The 13,686-nt window shown below is 39.7% G+C and overlaps 1 protein-coding gene across 1 annotated transcript; it reads left to right on the forward strand.

Moving 5' to 3' along the window:
- Positions 1-1,534: 1,534 nt before the first annotated feature.
- MEP1A (meprin A subunit alpha) lies at positions 1,535-11,763 on the forward strand. Its single transcript, XM_015812294.1, has 13 exons — positions 1,535-1,594; positions 1,682-1,706; positions 1,826-1,882; positions 2,684-2,724; positions 2,805-2,880; positions 3,508-3,625; positions 4,169-4,344; positions 4,468-4,689; positions 4,841-4,975; positions 5,549-5,764; positions 6,017-6,484; positions 7,518-7,685; positions 11,705-11,763. The coding sequence occupies exons 1-13, from the start codon at positions 1,535-1,537 to the stop codon at positions 11,761-11,763; spliced, it is 1,821 nt and encodes a 606-aa protein (XP_015667780.1).
- The last annotated feature ends 1,923 nt before the right edge of the window (positions 11,764-13,686 follow it).

Below are 13,686 nucleotides of genomic sequence, written 5' to 3' on the forward strand. Positions count from 1 at the left end.
TCAATTTCCTCCTTGCTGATTTTAAACACCCCATGTCCATATGCAGCTGTTGCCATTATCTTTATTTTCCTGATGTTAAGACTCAATCTTATTTTTTCACTATCATCCTTGATTTTTCATATCAATCTTTTCAGGGTCTTCCTTATTTTCCAGCCAACATTTTTATATCATCGGCTAGGGCAAATTATTTATGGTTCTTCCTCCAATCTTCATTCCCAGGTCTAATTTCTGCATGATCACTTCAGCATAAAGATTGAACAAAAATGGTGATAAAATACATCCCTATCTGCTCCCTTACTGATCCTGAACCAATCTGTGTTGCCATAGAGTGTTCTCACTGTTGCCTCCTGATCAGTGTACAGTGATCTAATAAGTCTGATCAGGTGGGTTGGGACACCAAGATCATGCTGAGCCCAGAAGAAGTGCCGATCAGCTGGAATGTTGCAGCCTCTCCAGGGTCTTGTGATTTACATTCAGATGCTTGGCAACTGATTCATATTTATGACGGTCACAGTGTCCCAGGGTCATGTGAAGTGACCAAAACCTGCTGCAGCCACCCAGCAGATGGGGGGGAATAAAAGCCAAACAGCCCCCCATCCCACCCCCACTGCCAATCCTCAACAGAAATGCTCACAACAATGAAAACCTCGGAGAGGAGAAAGAGCGCCGCTGGGTGGGCAGGCAGGTGTCCTGCTCGGCTGTGGCTTGGGGGGCACTTTTTTCAGTGCCATTGTAACTTCGAACAGTCACTAAGCAAACTGTTGTAAGTCGAGGACTACTTGTACTTTATCACTTTTTTCCTTTTTTTGGGGGGGGGGGTCATCAGGTTTTTGACACCTTGCTAGGCGACTGGTGGTACTCGGATGTTGCCATATCCTAAAAGTGGTACAATGGGTGAAAAGGTTGAAAAGCCCTGTATTAAGTAATTTATCTGGTCAAAATATGGGATAGTTAATCTGGAAAGATATGTTGTTGACAAATTCGCATTCACTTCTGGTAACTGTCATATTTTCAAGGTGCTTACAGATGGATGCCTTTATGATATGTTCTGGAATTGCCACAAATATAGCTCTTAAATTGACGGCCTGTAGTTCCTTAGTTATTTCTTCCTCTTTTGAAAGATAGGGATATTTGCCTGTTCCATTCATTTCATTCATTTGGCCCTTCATCTGTTCTCTAGGAGTTTAGAGATAATATATAAAATAGTATGTATTATTTATTAATAAATGAGAGAATGGCCAGACCATTCTCTCATTTATTAATACTTACATGGTTCCATATACATGGATGTTTTATTCATGGAATTTATGAACAGTTCTTTAAGCATCTAAATAGGCAATAATATCAATATCATTACTTCTGATTCTCTAGAGAAAAAAATGAGTTTATTTATGAGTAATTAGGAAATAAGATGGCTTAAATATTAGCCTGTGATTGCCTAATTCTTAATAAATTTCTCTGACACTGAATACAAAGTCCAGAATTTTTGCACATTATTTATGCCATGCCCTCAATCATTCACAGCCACTCCAAAATGTCTTCACCTCGGCTCCTGTACTTGGCAGTATTGCTGACTGTCGGTTCCACCTTTACGGTATGGTATTTTCATAGATGCTTCCTGACTTGATATAACTTTATTTTCCTTGCTTGAGTTTCTAAAAATGTCCAATTGCCATTGCAGATACGGAAGAGAGCAGAACATGAAGGTAAATCAAAACTCAAAATGAAATAAGTATCTTTTTCTAAGGTGGGAAGCATATAGTCTGAAGTAACTATCTGTAAAGAAATACATTTTTTTAAATAATATGTGTATTTATTTATCTAGAAGGGCACTCCTTAGATGAAGGAAAACCTAGGCAAGGCATCCCTGAAATCAATGCAGGTAAGCAAATTCATTCGAGAAAAATATTCTACTGTAAATTTATGTATATAAATGGGAAAAAAATACTTACTTGGGATCCACTGAAATCAATAGAATGAAGTAGACCTATAGAACATCAAAACGAAAAACCAATCAAGATAGCATGTTGGCTTCAGCTATTCTTTATGGTGAGGTCTGTTTTGATGTGAAGTTTTAAGTACTACAGTACTGAATCTGTCAGTGCCAAAAAAAAATTAGAAGCAGCGTAAGAGAATGAGGAAATTGGAAATATTTAGTCTGGAGAAGAAAAGTTTGAAGGAGGTATGACTGCATTCTTCATGTTTATGAACGGATTTCACACAGACGAAGAGTTGATTTGTTCTCTGAGGACAATTTTGGAGAAACAAATAAACTTGTTTATTTGCATAAACTTGCATCCTTAATTTCTTCTCCCTCTTCTCCACTGATCATATCTCCCTTATTATCACAAGTATTTTCCTTCATACCCATTACATTAGAGTATGCTTTGAAAGACTGTTTACGATAAAGGATCTACATCAATGTATGACTAATGACATCCAATATATGTCGATTCACTCTGTTGTGTCCAGTTAAAAAAATGTTCAAGCTAAATGTTTATAGGAATGCAGCAAAAATCTAGACTGATTCCCAGGCCTAGACATGGACATGTTTAGTAAACAGAAAAAAATTCTATTAAATGCTGGGATTTTTATCTGTGGATCTAAGATTTAGAGAACACAAAAATTCTAATGATTCTTTAAATAATGCTTTGCTCTTAATTATTGTTCGTTCTACATTTAGCAACTGGAAAGAAGTTTTTTGAAGGCGACATTATCATGCCGGTATGTAAGGTTGATCTACTTCTTTATCAAGAGGTTATGAAATAAACTTTTTAAAAAACATAGTTTAATTTTTTTAACAGCTTGACAGAAATGCACTGAGGGACGAATCCTATAGATGGAAACTTCCAATTCCATATAAAATGGGCGCCAGTATAGGTAACAAGACATTTTCTGTTCTACAAAACTAGATTGATTATTAGTTTGATGGATACAATGGATTAAGCAGTAAACTCCAATAGAGGGCAAATTTAGTGGATCATCTGCCCTTTTCCCCCTGCAACTCCCTAAAAATGTTCCTTCAGAGCTCCCTTCCTTAACTGAGTCCTCACTTCCTCTTGGGCTTCAATTTCAATGTTTCCAGCCAGCTCTTCCAGATGTCAGGCTTTTTAGTAGATAAAGACAAAATCTCCTTGAGCCTGACCCATTAGCTATTTCCATGTAACCTTCTTGGCAGCAATACGGAAGTGGTTTGCTTTCTTCCAGGATGTTTCTAGTCTAGCCCTGAAGAGAGGAAGGAGCACTGAGTGAGAAAGTAGTAGTGAGAAAGTATATATGAATGACTATTGAGAGAATCCTTCTAGTGGCATTCCATTTTATCCAATTTATTACTTTTTATATTGTTGTCAAAGTATATAATGCTTTTGTGGGTATCCACAAAGCCATGTAAAAATATCTTACATGTTTAATTTAAAAGTTGTAAATCTCTCAATATTTCTAAATAACATTGATCTCATTTGTCTACAGTCTGGATAAGAATATAAAATAGGCATTCTTTTTTTTCAGACCTGAATACCAAGGGCGTCATATTGCAAGCATTTGAGATGTTTCGACTCAAATCTTGCATTGACTTTAAACCCTATGAAGGAGAGAAGTCCTACCTCCAATTTGAAAAGATGGATGGGTAAATTTATTCAAACAAACAAGCTAATGTCATGACAGAAAGCTGTTGCATTTAAATAATTATTGCCCACAGTTAAAGTACACAAAATGATACTGTTTTCCTTCCCTCGTTCTTTATTGAAACCTAGTATAAGCACAAATTAGACTATTTCTCCTCCTTTCTGAAAGCATATAGACAGATTTTCTGTACAAGTCTATAGTTTCCCCTCTGTACGGTTTCTGTACATTCCTCTGTATCTCTGCATTTTTGCAAAACTCATAAATATTTGATATAAGTCCTGTTTATTAAGATCTGAATAGCCTTATGATGTATTAAGAACTATAAGAATAGGTAAATTACTAGATTTGTATTTGGTTGATGTAAAGCGGCATCAATATATTTTTTGAATGGATAACTTAGAAAAGTAAGATGGTATCCTATGTGGCGGATGGGGGACCTCTCCCTCTGCTATCATTTGGCTCCTCTAGCCTAAATAGCTATGTATATATATTAGTTGTATTAAATCAGCTATTTTGAATGAATGAACATATCATGGTAAAACAGATGCTGGTCTTATGTGGGAGATCTTCAGAATGGTCAGGTCGTTTCTATTGGATCACGCTGTGAATATAAAGAAACTGTGGAGCATGAGCTCCTGCATGCCCTTGGATTTTATCATGAACAGTCACGCACTGATCGAGATGACTATGTTAAGATTTGGTGGAATGAAATCATTGATGGTGAGTGGAAGGGACAGAAAAGATACTACAAAATAAGTAATGAATAATGTATTAATTGTTTAATAAAATATTAACACATTAATTGTCAAACTTGACTAAAAGCTTTGGTATTTTCTTTCCTAGGTCAGGCATATAATTTTGACAAATATGATGACAGTTTCATTTCTGATTTAAACACTCCATATGATTATGAATCTGTCCTGCATTATGGACCTTATTCATTCAATAAGAACAGTTCTGCCCCTTCAATTACAACAAAAATTCCCGAATTCAACAACATCATTGGGCAAAGCCAGGATCTGAGCAAGATAGATCTAGAAAGGCTTAACCGCATGTACCATTGTGGTAAGTTTACTCTATTATACTCAATTTTTTTATGTTATAGTAATCGTGAAACCTTACATCTTAAATATTCCTTAACAACAAAGAACAGTTAACAACAAGGTCTATTACCTTTAGATTACTTTAACCTGAAATGTGGGGGTATTTCCTGCAGCTTCCAGTCTTACTCTCCTTGACCAATGTTCATTTGAGTCCATCAATATCTGTGGTATGGTGCAAAACGGAAGAGACGACAAGGACTGGGAACATACCTTGACTGCAAGTCGGGATAACAACAACCACTGCTTAGGTAACATACTAGCATGTAATTTAAATGGATGAGAGTGGCTGTACAACTGGAAATCATTTGATAATGAAAGCCAGTAGGGAGGATATAGCATATGAAAAAAAGGAGAATTAAAATGTGACAAAGTAATCAGTAATGGAAATCTACTTATGATGAAAGATATACTTTTTTCTTATTATGTTCCTCCTGCAAATATATGGACATCAAAAAAAATTGTATGTTGTGGGCAGAAGGAGTAACCTTGAGGATCAGGAGGAAGAGCCACAACCAAGGCAATGGTCAAACAAAAGAAATCTGATCTGTGGCACAAATGCAATTTGAAAAAGTGTCTCAGAATTGACCCATCTCAGTTTTCAGAAAGAAGGAAGGAGAGGGAAGCATATTCAGATCTGCAAAACTGATGCCAGTCCTTTGAAGTAGACAGGGCTAGAAAGCCAAAGTTATGAACGCTAACATTACTTTTATTATAAGATTACAGTAACAGAATTTCACGAGTGCCTCAGTGAAATCCTGCACAGTTGTCCTAAAATGAATCATGGCCCACAGGACATTAAATCATCTTCATCTACTTTACAGAGAAAGGGTACGTTATGAGCTTCGATACCACAAAAGGCCTTTCAGGTGAAGCAGCCATTTTGGAGTCCCGTATTCTTTATCCAAGAAGAAATGAGAAGTGCCTACAATTTTTTTACAAATTTGATGGCAGTCCAAAAGATGAGCTGATTATATGGCTTAAAACTGATGATGGTACTGGAAATATTAGGAAGTCAATACAACTGAAAAGCATCCGTGGTAAGTTCTCAAGTAACCTTTGAAGATTTACTTCAAAGATTCAACTTTTATCTTTACTACTAAGCAAAATTTGGAACACACCTTGACAAAACTGTTGCTTCTCTGAGGTCAAGTAAAGGGCCCCAAACATTATTCATGGTATCACTTTACTTCTGCTAAATATCACTTTGAGATCATCGCAGGGAAAGTAGCATGAAATGGGTTGAATATGTAAATGAATCAAATATTAGATTTTCCCCTCTCCCCTTTCAGGTGATGGAGAGAAGCAGTGGAACTTTGCAAACATTCCTTTCAACAGCCAGACCAAATTCCGCTATGTTTTTCACGGCCTTAAAGGAGACCCACAACATTCCAAGGGAGGAATTCACATTGATGATATCACTCTGACTGAAACGCAATGTCCTGCTAGCGTTTGGCAGATAAGAAACTTCACTTCCATTTTAAAAAGTTCCTCAAAAGGAGATTATCTGCCAAGCCCCATCTTTTATAACTCTGAGGGCTATTGCTTTGTGCTCAGTCTCTATCCCCGTGGTGCATCCAACTCAAATGGAGATTACCTAGGACTCATGTTTTCTTTATGTAGTGGCAAGAATGATGGAGCATTAGAGTGGCCAGCTGGGAACAGGCAAGTGATATTCACCATAGTGGATCAAGATCCTGACGTCACCCAAAGGATGTCAGCAAGCCGAAGCTTTGTTACAGATCCCAACCAGCGTTACAGTAAGTCTAAGGGGTGTTTGGGTTGTGCAGAATTGATTGCTTTCTCTCTTATTTAGAAGCGTAATTCTAAGGATGCTAAAAATCTGTGCTAAAATAATCTCTATGACTGGATAGATTAAAATCAATTTGTATAGATTAAAAATCAGAATTATTGAAGATATTGTAGCATCAATAGGACAGAGCATTCACTAGGTTAGCAGGAGGAAGCAGCTCTAATTTTGTGCAGAATAGAACTCAACTATTGTATTCTATACCTCTTCCTCCATTTCTAATTTACTGAGTGAAATCCAATCTAAGGAAATGCTACAGATTCTTGGATTGGGGGTAAATTTGAGACAATCCCTGGAACCTATGACAAATTCAAGCGACAATAAGGTGTAAAAAAAATCAGGCATAACAGTATTTTTAGTTGGCACCTGAAAATAAAACAAAATGTTAGGCACCTGGAAATGTATCTACTAATAGTATTACAGGCTACTTTATTAATTCCCCCATCTCCCCCTTTTGGAAAAGCAGGTGCTTTCAGACCATGCCAATAATTGTTTATACCGTCATTTGACTCAAAGTTTATCAGTAGCATTTTTAAATTACAGTATGTCTCTGAAAATGAACTAGCATCTAGCTGCCTCTGTATTCACTGGCAAAATATAATGCAGAAACAGTAATAAACAAGAAGCTGTGTCTGAGCCAACTCTCCATTTTTCAGAAATAGCCATACGCTGTAACATGTGAAAATAATTATAATTAAAGTTATGGCAATTAGAATGTTTAAAGGAATTCTCTTGGAGAATAAGAAAGCTTATTACACAGATTTTAAAAAATAATGTACGGTAGATAGGACAACACTTCCCTCCCACCACCACTGAGGCAAAATTATCTTATATTCCAAATAGGTACTTTTTCTATAAAAAAAAAAGTTGGATGGGAATGTTGTGTCTGATTATTTGAATCTTATATACCCTACTAAAAATATTGGCAGTTGTATATATTGATCCACTTCAGTTTATTTATGGTTGTTTATTTTGCTTCATAGATGGCAAATTTTATTGGGATAAGGCCGACATTACTGGATTTTTTGATCCTTTGTATAACGCCCACGTAGGTCCAGGGTGGGGATGGCATTACATCTTGCCATATAGTGAATTGTATCGGAAAAATTATCTTAAAAATGACAATCTCATCATTTTTGCAAATTTTGAAGGTAAGTTCATTGTTATTTCACTGCAGTCTTTGAAAAATATAGCTGTACACAGGAAGATTTAAAATATTCAAAGCAGAGTTGCTTCATCTGAGTTTGAATTGTCGTTGGTTTGCCTACTTCTCCTATCTTAGTTTTACAAGTAGTTTTTATTGAGATGTTCTTTGAAAAGGCTGCACATCTTTTCAATATGTGTAGTTTTAAGGTGGGAAGATTCCAAGATAATTGATTCATTTTAAAGACCTTAGCCCGGTTAGGGAATATAGCTAAGTCCAATAAGTACCACATTTTCCTGGTAAAGAAAAAGCTGATATTTGGACTACATATGGTAGCAGAGCTGTAGCAGCAACACCAAGGCCAGGCACATATCAGGACAGAACAGTCGAGAGAATAAGAGTCCAACACCACGGAATGTCTGTATTGGACTCAGAAGGAAACAGGAAGCCCAGATAGAAATCGAAGAATGGACCGTGGGATCAGAGTGATAAGGGGGAAAAAATGACAGAAAAAAATGGACAGAGTATATGGAGGTGGTTTGGCAGGTATTTTAAGCAGAAAAAGTAGATAAGAGCACTGAGAACCTTTGGGTTTGATGTGATCAGACTGTTGTATAACTCTGATAGGTATCAGATGAGAAGGAGCAACTTGGAGCAAAAGGCAGAATGGAGAGAGGATGAATTACATACATTTTTTGATACAATTAATGTGAGGAGCGAAGGGAATCCCACAAGGGACAAAGAACATTGTTTTTAGTAAAGGCAAGCTCAAACAGTGCTCAGCACAATGTGTGGAATCCTCAATGCAAGATCCAGGATCAAAGGAAATGCTAGGGTGAGGGGACAAGAAATTTAGTCAGGATAGCTTGCCAGTCTGACTATTAAATCAGCAGCAACAGGCAGCGTGGACGATATGAACTATATTGGTAGGCTGGCCAGGTGATGACCATACATATTTAAACGTAGTTATTTTATTTGGATTCATGCAGAAAAAAAATCTGAGAACTATTTGGGCTTCATCGTAATATAAAATATAGATTAAGGAAATGATGTAGCTCTCTGGGTGTATGTCTGCATCTGGATCAGTTGCATGACTCACTTTCTATTTTTACACGGAAGCTCCACTTACTGGGCAGGAAACCTTTATCAGTTTTATTTCTCAAGTTCAAAGATCGTGTAATTTATCTTTCTGCTTCTTGCTGACAATTATAATTAAAAGCTTTGTTTCTCTTTTTTTTCTTCTGGTCATATCTGCAGTTATTCATGATCCAGGCAGAGTTTTATAAATTTTTGACAAACAAGTGTACGTCTCCTCTGCTTCCATCTGCTACCAGGAAGAATTTCTGACAGTTGACCTGTGGATTCACCTTTACTGACCCTGTTCCCTTGAAAACAGAGGTGGAAAATATAATGATAATAAAATGCACTGTTTCATGCGTTGGTCTTAATGTCTTTTGTCAAAAGGAGACAAGGATGTATCTCAGTCTACAATTCTTCAAACTTTGTTTATAACTGTGGCATAGTCCACATGTTGTATTTGCCAAAAATAGAATGTCTTTTTAAGCCATATAAACAACAGTTGAAATATGTAATAGTGAAAATTATTAATTACAGTGTCACATTAGGAGTTCAGTTCTTCATTAACTATATCTGAAGACAGTACAGACTTCTGTTTGAATAGAAATAGGTTTTATTTGGGATCAGCTGTTTTTGCAGATCCCTAAATAAAAACAAATTCAGTGAACAAACATTCAGGCATAACAGAGGGAGATTTTTAAAGAGAAAAAAGGTACATCAAGAGAATTACTGAAATAATGCCCTCCACTTAATATCAAATATGAGGATTTTTTTGCCTGCCAGATGCTATCTCAGGTGGCAGATTCTATGTTTCCATAGTAATACTGTAGACCAGGGTATCCCACTGTTCTTGAATTCGGGATCACACTTATCATTTTAGTGACATGTTAAAAAATATACTTCACTTTAAATTTAAATTTAATAATAATAAGGGTGGAAGGGACCTTGGAGGTCATCTAGTCCAACCACCTGCTCAGGCATGAAACCCTATACCATTTCAGACAAATGGCTGTCCAATCTCTTCTTAAAAACTTCCAGTGTTGGAGCATTCACAACTTCTGGAGGCAAGCTGTTCTACTGGTTAATTGTCCTCACTGTCAGGAAGTTTCTTCTTAGTTCTAGGTTGCTTCTCTCTTTGGTCAGTTTCCATCCGTTATTAAACCCAGTTAATGTATCTAATACATTTTTTATAATTCATTAAATGTTACAGTTCAAAAATCTTTGGGAGGTACTCAGAAGACCTCCAGACATGTTGAGGATTATCTAAACCAAACCAGTGCAAGGTGTTCTAACACTGTCCCTGACAGAAATCTCTCCATCTGGTTAAGAAACCAGGGCAGTCTATTTCATCAAAGATTTTTTTTTTTTTGCTTCTTCCAATGTCTACCCAGTTCCAATCATACACTCCAGAGCAGTGGCTCACAAATAGTCACATGCATGCCATAGATTGGAGTTATAGTTCAGGTAAAATATAGCATAGTCACTTCTAAATTTATTTAAATATATTAAATTTAATATTCATATATTATATGAATGAAATTTTTGTGTTAGAGTGAGCTTTAGATTCTTTGACAGAGTGATTGGCTAGATTTAAAAGTGGACCACTACGGCTCTAAAGCAACAGAGAACAATTCTGCATACTTCTTCATATTATACTTTCTGTTTATTCAGTCTCCTCTTCAGACTAAAGAAAATATTAAGTTGTTTCTTAATTTTATCATTTTTCACCACCCAACCATTTGTTCAACAGTGGAAACTCAACTTTTCAAAGTATTTTATTTTCAGAGTATTTAATTATTTGTCATGATCTTGTTACTAAAGAATCCCAGATCAATCACAATACACCATTTTCAGGGTAATATAGCTGAGTCCATATGATGTAAGGACAGAGGTCCCAAACCTTCCCTCCCAGAAGCCCTCTGGGTCTTTAGGTCTGGTTTTATCCCCTGTTATGGAGTTGCAGCTATTTTGCCACGAGGTGTCTTCCATGAGACGCCTTGGTGTATGAGAGAAGTAGGATGGTCACAACAGGTGCTGCCTTTCTAGCAATTAGGAAATCAGTATATGGAAGCTGAAAAAAAGCTCTATAAAGTTCTTGTTAAGTCCAGAGAATAATGGCGCTTGAAGCAAAGTATTTCCAACATGTCTTTATTCTCTGACTACAATCTACGAACAACCCGAGCAGAGGCACGCAGGGAGCAGAGGCACAACGAACAGAGGCACAACCCGAGCAGAGGCACAACCCGAGCAGAGGCACAACGAACAACCCGAGCAGAGGCACGCAGGCCTCTATTTATACCTTTTGATCCCCGGGCAATTCCAACCAATCACAAGGCGGACTTTTCCCGCCTTGCGCATGCGCGCAAGGCCAGCGCCGCTCAGTCTGGTCCCGGGCAGCTTTTGCAAATGCCCGGGACTCTTGCAACGTCCCGAGCCTGCTTCTGCAGGCTCAGGACACAACACCCCTCCCCCCTAGATAAAATAATACTGCGCCCAACATGGACGCCACCATGGTAAAGCGTGTGTTATTAACTGTTGCACTAATTTCACAGTGTGTGTGAGATATGGGGCCGTTCTGTCGTTCAGAGAACCAATGTGCCCCCACCCCGTTTCCACAGAGTCAACCAGTCTGGACATGTTCAAGTTGCTATATTCTTGCTCACCTTACGTAATCTGCAAGGTATTTGGGAGGGCCTTTGACCCGTAGCGACCTTCTCGGACCTGAGGAACTTGTAGTGTTTTCCCGGTTGCTTTCCACACTAGGTGAATTACCCTGTGGTTGTCTCGTGACTTCTGCCTGACTTTCCTGCCCGTCTCCTAGGCTCGCGAAGTCATGACTCTGCTGTTCACTGTACCTGGTTGACCTACCACCTATGGAGTTTTCCAAACCCTCTGAACTCATCTCAATGTTCCCTGAAGGTGTGTAATTTTCCTGGCTCCTTTCTGTAGTGATAGGGTCCAAGGATACCTCCTTGTTAGCCCTAATACGTGGGGACATCCTTCTGTGAGCCATTTCTGAAAAGGACATGTTCCTACCTTGTTGTGCCTGCTCTCTTGTATGTTGTGAGTTGTGAGTATGCTCCCAATCAGTCTCCAAGTCTGGAGTATTGTTGGTGAGGTGTGGATAGTTAGTATACCTCCGGTGTGACTCCCAGGCTGGAGTGCGTGTGGGGGTGTCTGTTTGCCCCCTGCCCCATGAATTTCTACTTGGAGCACATGCGGAACATGGGTGTTGTGTACCCGTGTTGTCCTCCACAGCCATTGTTGGCTGCTGATCCTGATTCCCAGAATGCATTTCCCATTCCTCCTCCCCCCCCAGAGGAGACTGAGGAGGAACCCTAGGCGAGTCCCGCCTCACACGTAGTTGATCAATGTGGCGGCGAAGAACGCGGCCGTCTTCCAATGACACCTCGTAGGACAGAGGCCCCGAGACCTTGCAAACCACAGCCGGGACCCAGAGGTGTCCAGGCCCGTAATTCCTGGCCCAGACAGGATCGCCTTCATGCAGGACCCGTGGTGGGTGTGGCTGCGACACCTGTGAAGCTACACGCTCCGGATGCAGCCTGTCCAATTTAGTCATGAGCCGACGACCCCAACGGAGTTCGGCCGGGCACTTACCCGTGGCAGTGCACGGAGTAGTACGATGGGCTAGAAGAAAGTCAGCCAACCTGTGATGCCAATTGCTGTAAGTCAGTTTCTTGAGGGCGTCCTTGGCGACGCGGACCATCCGTTCAGCCAGACCGTTGGTGGAAGGATGGAAAGGAGCCGAAGCAGCGTGGTGGATCATGTTGGCTTGTAGAAACCCCTGAAACTCAGTAGAAGTAAATTGAGGACCATTATCCGACACCAGAACATCTGGCAACCCATGTGCAGCAAAAATGTTTCTCAACACCTGAATGGTCTTGGCAGCGGTGGTAGATGACACAGGCACAACCTCCAGCCATTTGGAATGGCTATCAACAACAACCAGGAAGAATTGTCCCTGAAAGAGCCCAGCGTAATCTATATGTATTCTAGACCATGGAGTGTATGTTTCCTCCCACCTATGCACAGGGGCCTGGGGCATTTCTGGCCTGGACTGCTGACATGCATGACACCCATGTACCTGGGCCTCAATGGCCTGATCAATGCCAGGCCACCACAAATGGCTGCGTGCAAGCGCCTTCATCCTGACAATTCCAGGGTGGCCCTCATGTAATGAGACTAAGATTCTAGCCCTCAATGAGGCCGGAATCACAACTCTAGAGCCCCAGAGGAGGCAGCCATTGAAAGTGGACAACTCGTGCCTCTTGACCCAAAAATGTTGAAAGTCCTCCTCAGGGCATCTGTCAGGCCATCCTGACAGCACCCATGTCAGCACGCGTTTGAGTGTGTGATCAGTGGCAGTTTCAGCAGCCACATCCCTAGCATTAAGGGGACACTCAGGCAATTCCTGAATGGACAATATGTGTACATCAGGGGCAGGATCAGGCTCCACAGTAGGCAATGGCAGCCTACTTAATCCATCAGCATGACCCATTTCTCTGCCAGGCTTGTGAACTAGTGAATAGTCATAAGCTGACAGAAAAATGGACCAACGCAGCATACGAGGGGACAGGATGTGAGGTGTTTGTTTAGAGGTAGTGAATAACCCCAGCAAAGGCTTGTGGTCCGTAAAGACCGTGAAATGGCGGCCATAGATAAAATCATGGAACTTTTTAATTCCAGCCACAATAGCCAAATCCTCCCTATCAATTTGAGCATAGTTATGCTCAGCAGCAGACAATGTCCTAGAATAATATGCCACAGGGACCTGAGTCCCATCAGCCGTCAGATGGCTAAGCACAGCACCCACACCGTAGGGGGAAGCATCACAAGCCAGGCACACTGGCAACTGCTCATTAAAATGAGCTAACACCGCATTGGATGTAAGCAAGGCCTTAACCTCATTG

Source organism: Protobothrops mucrosquamatus, unplaced genomic scaffold, assembly GCF_001527695.2.
Source record: "Protobothrops mucrosquamatus isolate PMUCROS unplaced genomic scaffold, P.Mucros_1.0 scaffold78, whole genome shotgun sequence".
Taxonomy (NCBI): Eukaryota; Metazoa; Chordata; class Lepidosauria; order Squamata; family Viperidae; genus Protobothrops; species Protobothrops mucrosquamatus.

Excerpts from the sequence above, each read along its gene's own strand:
- MEP1A (XM_015812294.1), top strand. The coding sequence starts at position 1,535 with ATGTCTTCACCTCGGCTCCTGTACTTGGCAGTATTGCTGACTGTCGGT. Across the intron at positions 2,725-2,804 it reads AAGGCGACATTATCATGCCG|CTTGACAGAAATGCACTGAG; the intron begins GTATGTAAGGTT and ends TTTTTTTAACAG. Across the intron at positions 3,626-4,168 it reads CAATTTGAAAAGATGGATGG|ATGCTGGTCTTATGTGGGAG; the intron begins GTAAATTTATTC and ends ATGGTAAAACAG.